General features: G+C 35.1%; 1 protein-coding gene and 1 long non-coding RNA gene across 2 annotated transcripts in view; one reads left to right on the top strand and one right to left on the bottom strand.

Annotated features, from left to right (window-relative positions):
- The window catches only part of LOC130250405 (uncharacterized), an 84,136-nt gene that overhangs the window by 34,632 nt on the left and 36,075 nt on the right, over positions 1 to 13,429 (top strand). The gene's annotated exons all lie outside the window — the stretch shown is intronic.
- Positions 1 to 13,429, bottom strand: part of COL28A1 (collagen type XXVIII alpha 1 chain) — a 56,380-nt gene that overhangs the window by 31,090 nt on the left and 11,861 nt on the right. The window contains exons 12-19 of the mRNA XM_056486034.1: positions 9,141 to 9,209; positions 7,636 to 7,704; positions 6,283 to 6,351; positions 5,249 to 5,317; positions 4,408 to 4,476; positions 3,809 to 3,877; positions 2,449 to 2,517; positions 1,414 to 1,485 (exon numbers count right to left, since the gene is read on the bottom strand). Coding sequence (XP_056342009.1) covers positions 1,414 to 1,485; positions 2,449 to 2,517; positions 3,809 to 3,877; positions 4,408 to 4,476; positions 5,249 to 5,317; positions 6,283 to 6,351; positions 7,636 to 7,704; positions 9,141 to 9,209 — 555 coding nt within the window. The remainder of the gene's footprint in view (positions 1 to 1,413; positions 1,486 to 2,448; positions 2,518 to 3,808; positions 3,878 to 4,407; positions 4,477 to 5,248; positions 5,318 to 6,282; positions 6,352 to 7,635; positions 7,705 to 9,140; positions 9,210 to 13,429) is intronic.

The following is a 13,429-nucleotide window of genomic DNA, read 5'->3' as shown; positions in this document are numbered from 1 at the left end:
CAGACATTTGAAATAGTGCCATTTGCAACTGCATCAATCTTTTGTAGGAAGGATTCCATGCATATACTTATAAGAAGAAGAGAAATGCTTGCAAAGTTATCAGAAAATGTCTTGATGGACCAATTCTGAGAAGCAATTTTAGATAAGTCTGTAGCCAATGGCCAATCCAGCCTAAAAATATTTGTCAGGAACACTGCATTAAGTAACTCCCAACATACACAAAACATTCTATTAAGGAACATTACCTACAAAATACTTATGCATAATACAAGCCAGATTACTATATCAGGACACCTGTATGTAATTTAGAGAGTGAAAGACAGATTAAAATGAGGTTAAAATCCATTTCTGATTTGAACTGTTGATGAAAGTGATATTACAGAGCCTGTTGTTGATAAGCATCAGTCTGGATCCCACTTTGGTGAGACACTGTCACACCTGCAAATAACTGCTGTAACATCACCATGCTACTCACTGCAGGCATCCAGCTGTTCTTTGCACTGCCCTGAATACCCAGGGTAGCTGCTCACTACTACTATTTTTACCTTCAATGGGTTACAAGCACAGAATTAATCATCAGAGTAAAGGCAATATGCAAGAGAAAAATATAAAAACTCAGCATGACCATCTGTAACTTTAACCCAACATTTACTCTTAATTCTGATGCACTTCTGATACACTGGAATCTTAATTTCTGAGTGGTGTATGACACAAACTTTAAAAACAGAATTAAGTAGCAACAGAAATGCTACATATTTTCTCACAGGGGAAAGCTTACTGCTTCAGACTGGAGCTTGTCTGACTAGTAGTTGCACTTTTAGGTGACAAAAATGTGAAGTTGCATTCTCAACAGTTTTTATTATTATTCAAATGTTTTCTGATTTAAATCCCACAGTCAAAAATGCTGATTTGGTTTTTCCAAATTGTGTTTAGTTTATCAATTCTACATGTCAGCCAGCTGCTAGCCTCATATAAGAGCTGTACAATAGTGGTCTGGAGCTTCATTTCATTTGCTCTAAATTTCTATTTACTATTTTGGGACCCCGTGAGATGCCCTAAGTCACACTGATGGAGCTTTACTTCTTGGTGTCAGGAAAGATCTGAACAGGCCACGAGGAACAGGCTAAAGACATGAGCTATCTGCTCTCCAAGAAGATTGTGAAATTCAGCAGTTCTCAGCTGCCCACAAAAGGCAGGGCTGCTTGCCTGCAGCTCAGGTGCTCATCCAGATGGTAACCACTGTTAAGAGTTCGTGGGACACCTCACCCAGTTCCTTATCCCTAGCAAAAGTATTGGCATATTGGCTTTCCTCAAGGATGAGCTCCCTACCACTGCAAACCTGCAAATAATCTGGTTCTTCCTTCGTCACCGTTTTTGTACGCCTTTCACACGTGGTAAAATAGATTTCCTTACCTTTTTCCCTGCCAAGCCCTTCTCTCCCTTCACCCCCTTCTCTCCTGGGGATCCTGGTAGACCTGTATCTCCCTTCAAGAAAAAAAATTGTTACATCTGCATATTTCAATAAATTGCTTCTTCTGTAAAATGGATCCAACAGTTTGTGAAAATGTTAATTAAAGATAAATATTATTTTTCCTCAAATAAAGATTGTTATTTCCAGTAAGTTAAATAATAATTAATACCCATATTCAAATAAGTATTTGAAATATTCAAATAAGTATTTGAAATTTCTCTCCAAGTTCCCCACCTACTTCCTAAATCTTGGACTTGTATTAAAAAAATTTATATTTATTCAGTGAATAAAACCATGACTGAATGCTGTTATTCTGTGCACATGAACAGTATTATATGAATGTAATTTACTTGCTAAGACAAACATCTGGGACTTAAAGGATGGTCAGTCAAAAATATCTGAATGGTGTTATTGACTGGACACTAACCCTTCACCATTTGTACAAACTGACCAAGGCAGTACTATTAACATTTACCACAAAGAGTAGAAAGAATTCATAGGAAGCAGTCCTGCCAAGCACTCTTTCATGATCCAAGAAAAAATAATTAAAAACAAGATGTCTGTGCCACCTTACCTGGTTTTGGAGGCCCTACTTAAGTCATTAAAGATATGGTTTACAGTCTTCAAATTGGCATCTGAAGCCAAATCTTTAAGTGTTTAATGTCTCTTCCAACACACAGGCAATATGACCACTGGTGTCACACAAATTGACTTTTTTTTCCCGCCAGAAAAACAGAGGGACAGAGTTAATAGGCTTTCCAACAGGCCCTGGAAAGACCTCACTAGTTTAGAAAGGATTAGGGGAAAACTTTGTTCCAGTTATGGTAGTGGCAATGCTTTTATGACCATCACTGATATTCCTTCTTATTCTGACCACAGTTAATTTATACCAAAAGATCTTCTACTTGGATTAGCATCAATTAGTTGAAGAATTAAAAGACGATGTAAAGAACAGTTAAATATAAAAGCAGGCTCACTTTAAGTCCTGATGAGCTAATTCCTGGAGGTCCTGCTTCTCCTTTTTGTCCAGGTTCACCTGGTTCACCCTAGCAAGAAGAAGTCTAGTTTAATAGAGAAACACAATTTAGCTTCATTCACTACTTGCACTACTTAATTAACTGCTTACACATAGAGGTGGATGTGATGACATTCTACAATCCTAAGTGGTCAAGTTTACAGACAAGCAGTTTTCAACTGGAAAATTCTGTTCTTTAAAACCCCCTGTATTCATTTAACCCTGCAGTGGGCAGAAAGTCTAAATTAATCACTCCAACTTTCTTCCTTATGTTGTAATACATTTTATTTTTTACTTTACAGGACTATATAAGAAACTCTTTAGTCCCTGAATAAAAAATTAGTCCATATATAGAAAAATCAGAGATCCTGCTCAAGAGAAAGTTTTAGCTTCATAATTCTTTCTTCCTGTAGTTCTAAAACAGGTAGAAATAGGAATTCCATTTTTCAATTTTGCTTTATCATCTCAAGAGAATTGGCCTACCACATAACATGTTTCACGAGGACCTATTTTTCTTTACATTAATATTAAACATTGCTGTTTTAACTGCTGCTTACATGACAAAGTTATACCCAGAAGAAGATTATTGATTTTCTCATGCTTTTTCTACAGTGACCAACCTTTTCCCTTCATAAATCAAGGAGATTACTAAGCACACTTCTGATTTACAGTTTATCAGTTCATTCCACTTGCTCTTGCTATATTTCAGCAATTCCCCTTTCCTCATCTGACAGTGCTGACTGACACCATACCATTAGAGGCCTGGGCGTTGGCAGCAGTAACTGTTTTTGTCACTTTTGTGTTCTCTTCCTACTTTCCCTCCCTCTGCAGTGCAGGGTCAGCTAAGTACGCTTCAATTCTCTTTCCTGTCCTAATACTTCTGTCTTTGGTTTTGGGTCTTTCTCACAATGACCACCAAAGGCTGAAGGTGTGGTGGGATTAGCCTGAAGTTTCAAAATTATCACTGAACTAAAGCTAAACTGTTTGGTGAAGTTATTTACTGGAACACAGCATATATGTGGCACCAAACTCATTGGACTCAAAGATGTCTGAAAGATTCTATTTAATAAATATATGTTCCTTTAGAACCAGAATTTCACATTCACAAAGGTTAAGGTCTGATGCTAAGCAGGCAGAAGCCATATATTTCATTTTGGGAAGATCTTGATAACATGATGGCTATCTCACCAAGATTCAAAAAGAATTGTTATCTCCAATGAAGTTACATTTCATCTCATCAAACACACTTCTGAAAAGCCTGGCAAAGACACTTATTGTTTTGTGACAGGGCTGCTTTTAAAAAAGAATGTCTGACCAATTACCTTTGGTCCTGGCCGACCATGACCTTGAGAACCTTTTGCCCCAGGGTTTCCTTGTGGACCCTGTATACCCTACAAAGCAAAATAAACAAGTTTCAGTGCATTACAGTCTTCCACATCTGAAAATCACCACATGCCCAACTTTCCATTAATAATGATATTATCTTATAAAAATAAGAAATTTTCTTTCCAAAATTAACAGAACCCAGAAGATCTTTTGGAATGTTTCAGTTTTTCTTTATCCAACTGCTAAAGGATGTGTTCAAGTTTCAAAGGGCTTAACATCCAGAACTGGTAGGTACTTGGCCTTGTAAAATTCTTATGTATAATATATCACCAAAAAAGCAAGGCTATATGATTTATCTCCTGTACAAATTATTATGCATTTACATTATGCAGTTACATTTGCTTGTTTCTAAGACCACTCAAATTAGTCAAAATCAGTTGTATTTCCAAGCTTTGCTTAAAAACTAGCTTGATACTTTTAAAAATGAAAAATCACTATGACATTTTTAATGTCTTTACATCAAAATTACAGCTTTGATAATATAAAATGAGAACTGTATGCAAATGCTCATTACATGTCCAAAATACAGACTTACCCGGCTTCCTTGAGTGCCTATTCCTGGTGGTCCTGGTGGGCCCTGTGGTCCTGCTTGGCCTTGTTCACCCTACAGAAAAGGTATTCCCAAGAACTAAATTGCAATAGTCCATGCTATCTGATTAATATATTTAAACTAAACACAGAATAGCAGTCCTCAAGCTGTGTTATCTTGAAGTTTGCTGCTTCTGTTTGAATTAAATGTGTTTGGAATAACTGGAAGTCTGCCTATGACAACTGATCTAATAAAAATAATGGCCCTTCTACCCTACAAACTCTATCATGTGTATAACATTAATGTTCACACCTGCAATTTTATTATTAGGATCCATAGCTCATCTTTACATACTGAGATTAAAGATTTTCTTCTACAGAAATATAGACAGATTCTTGTACAACACTCAGAAGAAAAACTCACAAGCATAAACACAGCAGCTGCAGAGTATATCAAAAACCTAAAAATACCAGTGTTTCACTGCCTGTTCAAGGTCCTTTAGATTAGATGACTCAGGGATTTTCACATTTTAATATTTATTTAAAATTAAAATATTTTAAATATAATATTTCTGAAATTATTTTAGGAGAAAAAAAAAAAAAGTACATTTCTTCCCTCATACTCCCAGCTACATAGAATAGAGTCCTTGGTGCTCTAAGTTAACATTAATAGGCTCAGCTGCTTGTATTGATGAATGCAATCCATGGAGCTGCATGGAACAGTGTAACATAGCTCCTCAGATCCAGGTAAAATATTCCTTTGTATAGTTGTTATATAGTGCAGAAAATTATTTAGCTATAAATATACTTGATTATAGATACAATTATAAAAATACTCTGTGCCTCACCTTGTCACCTTTGACTTGTTCACCTTTTGGTCCAGGAGGACCAGCTATACCTTCAGAGCCTTTTTCACCCTAGAAACAGATGACAGTTTTGAAATTTACATTTAGGAACTTATAAAGAAAACCATCTGAGACAAACTGGTCATCACAATGTGGATAATGATGAAAAAATATTCCTCTGCAAACAAACTAGAAAAATAATCAATAGAATTACCAATATTAGAGAAAAGAAATTTGTTACAACTCATAACATACTTCATCTGCATTCATTGTGATTTTGAATACAGAACTTCAAAAGGAGAAAATTAAATACTAGGAATAAAGAAGTTACATTTTGAAAATGTGACAATATGTTCACTATTTGGAGAGATCAGTTGAGAACTCAGTGCAAGGACATGACTGATGCCTTTTCCATAAAAGGAAGAAAAATCTTTGCTTTGTAGTTCAAGGCTGTAGAGAATCTTGAAGTCACTAAAACAGAGGGATATATTTTGATGGGAAATCCAGTTATGATTTCTTCATTAATCTTTGATTGTTTGTACTTATTTTTAAAAAGAGGAATGTTGACATATATTAACCTAGCAAATGCCCTAAATGAGATAATTGTCTACAGAGACTCATATAACTCAGCTTTCAGTTTCCCAAAATGGTAAGGCAAAATGAAAACAGTTGCTGAATATTTTCTTCCAATACAGAACATAAATAGCTCAGTAGTTTTTTAGAAGACAATTTATCTCAAAAGAAGTTATCTTATTAAACACATAAGATGTGTGATGATGGCTGTGTATCGTGATAATGATAAGAGAATCATTAACTTATTACTGGTAGAGGGATTGTACAAATTTTTTTTAATTATCTGGATAGTAATTTTGTAATTATCTAAAATCGGTGGCATATTCAGAGAGCACAGTGATTAAAAAATCCAAGATCCATCATCCAGCTTTTTATACCATTGGAATTACCAGTGGCCTTAAATAACTTAGGCATTACTGCAAATTTGTTAAATTACTTAAAGAAAGTAATTTCCATAAAACTACCTTCTGGCCTTGAATGCCCTCTCCTGCTGGACCTCTCTCACCTGGTGAACCAGCAGGGCCAGGTGGTCCCTGAAAAAAAAAAAAATACACATTCAAACTATACCAACAATTCAATATTTTATAGAATTTTTGTCTAATTTTTGGTACAGGATTTTGCAACACTTATGACACTGGTATGTGAAAATGCTTCCACAATATCTGACTGAGCCCAGGCAATTAAAATGGACTGTAGCAACCATTATTTGGGTCTTTTAGAACAGAATAAGCCAATGCTGAATTTATGTGAATTACATAATTAATGTCTAAAGACTGCATTCTTAAAACTCAAATGAATCTGCAGATTTATTTATAAAAGAATTAGCATTACATTGAAATGTATTCCTTATAATTTCATATAAATTCATTATTTTCATGATAAAAATCATCAATTTGAACATATTTTTATACGTTATGACAGGTTAAATACGCAACACTAGAGAATGTGAATTTTAATTTTAAAAAGTACAGAAATAATTTTTCTAAGACCTTCTGTCCTCTTGCAAAACTCAGTTAACTTTCAATTTTTAAAGCCAGTAAGTATTTTTTAAAGGATGATCTTGGTTACACAAAAAGTTTCCAAATATTTTTGTGAGAAAAATAGTGTTTCACAAATGCAAAGTAACTTCCAAAAATACTAGAATTAATCTAACACCCATCTAAATTTGTAGGTTCATATGAACAAAAAAACCATACATTTTATACATTTCAGGAAGAAAAAGCAGCCAGTGAGCATTAAATCAAGAGCTTGCCAAAGTTCTGTAATTCAAAACATAAAGATATACATAAAAGCATGTAATTTTGGTTCTTGTTCTTGATGAGATCCAAATTACACACAGGAGTTGAGGGATGTTTCATCTCTTTTATTTTCATCTTCTTAAAATTTTATTGCAGATAATTTTTAAAGATTATCCTCAACTTCAACAAGTAGGAGTACATCTCTACATACATGCATACACACACACACACACACACATATATATATATATGTATATGTATATATATATATGTATGTATGCATGTATGTATATGTGTTTGTATCTGTGTATATATGTGTGTGTATGTGTATACATATATATATATAAAATTAATTTTTTTAAAATTTTCCCAATACTGATTTTGATGTGGTTTTGTTCTCCTACTTGGACAAGCAACATGCAACTACTAATAAATTGGGCTGGAATAGCTTGTGCTGCTCCAGACTAGATACAAGGTGGTTATGGAATCAGTAGCCAATACAACTACTGATAATCAATTACACTCACTAAGACTTATTTTGTTGCATTACAATTCCCAATCCATATGTTACTGACTTACAGGTAATCCTGGCTCACCAATTCCAGGAGGTCCTCGCAACCCAATTTTACCTTCAAGACCTTCAGCACCCTTGAAGTGAAGAAGAAAATAACAAAGTTCAGTCCTAATTCAACCTGGTACTTTCGAAGAGTAAAACATTTACATACAGATGATTTAATGGTGTCACCACAAAGGCTTGAAATCTAATTTGTAACTTCTCCTAAAGGGGAAAAAACCCCCCATACATAATGTTTTATGTTACATTTGAAAGTATCTTTCTATTAATACTTGAAACACTAGACTGCGTTCCAGCCATCAAGATACAGGGGTAACTGCTTAAAATTGCAATGGCTAAGACATGACAGGGATGAGGGAGCTAATTCAAGTTAAATTTGGCTGCAGTATCAAAGCAGGAATGTGAGGTATGCTCACTGTAGCCTCTATCAAGGTACTCGAATGGAAGCCTGCTTCAGTGGAATATGGGATTGCATGGGAACTCCAGGAACTGTATAGTTTCTGCATCTTCTACTCACAAAGTGTCATAATCTTCACAATTTGTCCAGTTTACTGAGGACTGCATGCTTCAAGGATAAGGGCACAGAGGATTTTTATCTTTCTACACAGTAGTAAAGAGACTACTCTTTAAAGAGGGGGTGACATTCCTTCTCCATAAACTGTCTTTCTTTCTGGAAGGACCAAGTGTTTTTCCTTTTGCCTGGCAAAATACTGGTTTCTTAGCTCATAAACCCTCTCTGTGTTCTGGGATCTATGCCACTGCAAAGGAAATCTGCAGGAATTAAATGAATGTCCAAATAAGAGCACTAAAAGCAAAAAAGTGTAAATATATTAGACAGTGGCATCCAAAACACAGGGAAAACATGGCATAAAGCTACTCTAGAGACTCAGCACCAAAGTAGAGTGAGGTGTAGTTCTGCCCAATATACATTTCTTGTCTGACTCTGAGATGCAGGTCTCTGACAAAACTACTGTAAATTAAGGAGTCATGTTTTCATGGAGATGCTTTTGTAGTTATCCATGAGAAGAGCTGGCTGGCCAGCATAGGCAGACATGACTTTTCCAAGACTGGATTCCACCTTCTAGTCTTTCACAATAAAATGAGATGGAGGAATTAAATTGCTGCATGAGAGAATCTTATAAGAATATCTGTTCCCTAGTGAATGACAAGGCAAATCTCTCACTTGACCATGTATCATAGTGACTGAGATGTATTTCAATACCTTGAGGTTTACTCATTAGTGCAAGCATCTGCTAGTGCTTAAAAATTACCTCACACAGTTAACTCCCATTTAAGTGGTATTATTTCCCACTTCTATCAATAGGATCATCATAAAATTCAAGAGTTGCTGGAAAAGCAGGTCTTTTATATCTACCCCATGTGAATGCTAAAACTTGTCAATCAGTTTTACATCCAGGTGATAAGAGTTTGATAAAACTGTTGGTGAGAAATTTCATTCAAAAACATTGCCCACAGCTATCACTTTAACAAACATATTTCTGAGAATTACCTTGGGTCCTGGCTCTCCAATGACAGAGGGTCCTGGAGGACCATCAGGACCTGGAGGGCCTTGTTCTCCCTAAAGAGAAAAAATGGAAAGAAACTATTAATGTGAATAGAAGTTAAACCCAGTTCTGACAGTGTGTCTTTCCAAAGCCTCATTTAGGGCTAGAGAAATAGATTTTTAAAGTAAAAAAACAAATAAACAAAATAATCTAAACCTGTCTTGAAGAAATATGTTTAGATTAGATGCAGGGCCAATATCCTGGCCATTTAATATACAATCATTTTACAAAGCCACTCTCTCATACACATCATGAAAGATAAAAAAAAATAATTTCTTTTGTCCTATCTTTGGTCCTGACTTCATCCAATATTTTGGTGCTTTCACAGACTTTTCTTGATAGAAAGATGGATATTTGGCAGCAGTGCTTAAGTTTCCAACATTGCACTCAAGGTTGCTCCTACTGCTATCTTTGACTGCAGCTCCTTATTCTCATACTCCCTTCTGTATACTGTGTTTCTAACACAAAGCAAACACAGCCATAAAATCTTTTTTATTAAAATGTGTTTATTTTGTGGGAAAGAGTTAATTTTTTGGGGATTGAAACTTCAATTTACTTAGAAATTTAATATGCTGAGTACTGCAGCCTTTCAATGAGAATTCTGCACTTGAGAAGTCAATAGAAGTGTAAAAAATTGCATTTCCTCACAAAATCAATCAGTTTTTAATCAGCCAAAGAATGAAGCTAAGATGCAGAAATGGAAAGATACAGCAGAGGTAAATAAACAGACTATTCTTTAAGCTTAATTTCTGATGACTGTGCACTTGTAGTGCTACTGCTGCAGCTTTAAACCTAGAATAACATGGAACTTGATTCCAAAACTTAAATTTGTTTAACTACAGAACAGTATAATAATTTGGAAATAGTTATGAAATTTAAAACTCATTCAAAATGCAATATTTGCTGGCACATCTTCATAATCTAGTAAATCAATACAGCACCAGGAGAAGTTATGTCTTAAAAGGTAGAAACAAACCTGCTATCACTCAGTGGAATAGCATATGCCACTCAGGGCATTGTCTCCAGCTGATAAAACTAAACCTCTGAAATGGTGTAGAAACTTGTTGCACGGTGAAAAATGGTATTTGATAAATACAGGCTCATCTCTCAGCTGAAACAATAAGCCAACCCCCTTAATTGTCCTTGGAAAGTGCTCTCCAATTTTTTTTCCTGACACCCAAATGGACATTGTGTTTTCTGTCTATGTTGACAGTCCCTGACAGAATTTCCCAAGGACAGTAACTCTGAGGAATGCTTCCAATCACACATAATTCACTTCTTTGCAAGCTCACCCACATGATAGAGCCATACCTTGAATGGAGAAGGGAGTCCTGCTGAAGTTAATATTTTTCCAAAATCTCTATTTTTTAACCATTATAAAAACACTACACAGTTTTCCTTCCAATAACTGGTGTCATGTGCCTTGGAAGAGCTGTTGCTGTAGGCATGGTACTGGTAGGTGCTGGGGTAGGGAGTGTAAGAAGCCCTGGTGATAAAAGTCATGTAGGGTAGTATAAAAATACTGTTTTGTGGAACACTTTTTTATGGATAGAAGAGGATACCTGAATATTGATGGAGAAAGAAACCCAAACTTCTACCAGACAACATGAAAAACTTGGAAACTTGAATGATTCAGTCTATTTAAAAGACTGAATGTTTCAAACTTCAAATGGCTATTACCAAATCTGTGTTTTATCTTCTGTGGTCTTGGTGTTACAGGTAGTGTGGAATTTATGAAAATCATGGCAAAAATATAATGTTATGTCTACATATGAAGAGAAAAGTCTGCTTTTCCTAAAAGCTTTTTGGTAATAATTTTCTTTGTTAAACATTTTGCTCACTTTTTTTTTTTTTCTCTCCTTATTTGGATTTTCTTTTGGGTGGCATGTAATATCATCTGGAGCAATGGGAAGGAAAATTACACTTGATCTGAGCTTAATGTTTTTACATATTGAAATTGTACCATTTAAGCCTGGAACATACTTAATAGTCTAACCCAAAAAAACCAATATCTGCACCCCCCCCAAATTGTTCATTGTGTTAGGATGGGTTCCAGTTAGTACCAATATAAATAATTATTTTCCTTTTTAGAAAGCTGATATATACTGTAAGGAACAGAAACACTCTGTATTTCAGTCTAAAATGTGATAATAATTAAGCTACAGTAAAAAAAAAATCTTTCCATTTTAATGATTTTATTGTTACAGCAAACATTGGCAACAAAAACGCAAAAAGATTTTGATTTTTTAACAGATGTTATTGATATTTTGTATTTCTAAGTTAGATGAGATATCTAGGAAGTAAACTTGTTCATAGGAAAATTGGATTTTTTCAGTCTCCTGGGAAAGTTGTAACTTGCCACATAAGTGAGGAAAGAATTCATATGTGTCATTCAGAGAAGAAGTAGATCCCATAGCAGTTTGTTCTGGGAAATATATTCAGGAAAATATGTAATGATGGATTTTTTACAGAATTGTCCCAGGATGATTTTATGGGAATAACTGCTCTGAATATTCATATTCAAACTTAACCTTTTCCTTAGAAGTTTGAATATATATCTGTTTATAAAACTTTAGCCTTTAAATGAAAATCTGATTACGCAAATAAAATTTTCCAGAGAGGCTCCTTACTACAGCAGGGGATTTTCATCATTCTCAGCCTTTCCATGAATATATTGTGATGTCTAGGAACATGCACTTTATATCTAGTAGCTGGTCCAAGAGTTTAAATAAACCCAACATCAATTCTGAAATGATAACCACAAGTACTCCCTGCTCATCAATTTTTTATGAGTGGAACACAGGTCATACCTAGATTTCATGCCCCAGTTTTATAATCTATAACCATATAATTCGGTCTGTAAAACATTCACTGAAATTTGTGAATAGTCACTATTATTGTCCTCATTAAAAAACACATTTTCAAAAATCACCTTGAATTTACTCCTACGGAACCTTACCAATATAATAGCATAGAATGTGTTGTTAGTTTAGATTTTTTAAAATAAATATTAGTTGAGCATCTGAAAATAAATTAAAAACAGACAAAATAATGCCAAGTAATCTGAGTAAATCAATAGATATATGTATGTCTAAAACATTTTTTTTATCCAACACTAAGAATACTAGAAGACCCCAATTTAGCTTTGCAAAAATGCTATACTCATTGCTGGAACTCTGTTTTCCAGAAAAATCATGGCCATTCAATACTATGTTGTAAGTGTACTGTTAGCATATCAACTGTGAACAGTTTAGCATTTGGATAAATGGAAATATATGTAGTCAAGTAAATTAGTAATAATAATAATAATAATGATTTTATGGGTTTTTAAATGAAAATGGAGCTCAAATGTCTCATTTTGAATGCCTCGGCCTCCTTATGAAGAAGGTTTATATATATAGTAATAAGATTATTTAGGTGGTTTTGAGATGTTAGAACTTTGCAGAATTGAGAATAAGAGGAAAAATCTTTAAAATTTGCATAATGGCAAAACCTGGTTCAATGGGTACATTGAGCTGCCTTCTGGGCAGGATACAGGCTGTTCCAGGTTTGAAAAGAGGGTAGAAGGAAAGGGATGAAATTTGCTTGTATATTAAAGAGGCTATTAAAGATAAGGACTGATTACAAAGTGCATTAGAAAGACCAAGGTTAAGGTTAATTCAGCTCCATAAAATTGCTCCTAAACTTTCATGTCTGCATGGGAACAGGTTGGCTGAGTTCCTGTCAGTGGAAAGCTGCTCAGTGCAGGCAGTGGGACTTAAAGAGCTTCAACTCACTACTGGCAACACAATAAAGCAGTATCATTAGAAGGAAAGGAAGTATTGTGCAGTGAGTGAAAGCTCACATTGACAGACTAGCTAGCAGCTTGAGAGTAAGAAAATGCATATGAATAAGAGAAGTAAAGAATGAAAAGTTCCTTTAAGTAATTTCTTAGATATTTCTGGACATATTGCTACCTTGCTTCAGACAAGTCAAACTGAATTAGTTGAAAGTGCAGTGCCACCAAGCCTCTCCTGCTGGTGGCTTCCAGAGCCAGTGGTACCCAGACAGCACTCAGATGACACTGTCCCCACCTGCATCTGCCACCTGGCACTGCAAAGTGAGAGGATGCATCCGTACCATAACCCACATTACAGAGGTGTGGGATGCACTGAGCCAGCCAGATATATTAGTGCTCTGTACACTCCACAGCTGAGATCCAAACTATCTGTAGGCTGAGCTTGATCTGGAGTTT

Source organism: Oenanthe melanoleuca, chromosome 2 (assembly GCF_029582105.1).
Source record: "Oenanthe melanoleuca isolate GR-GAL-2019-014 chromosome 2, OMel1.0, whole genome shotgun sequence".
NCBI lineage: Eukaryota > Metazoa > Chordata > Aves > Passeriformes > Muscicapidae > Oenanthe > Oenanthe melanoleuca.
Note: the sequence above shows the minus strand (reverse complement) of the source record. Positions and strands in the feature narration are given on the sequence as shown.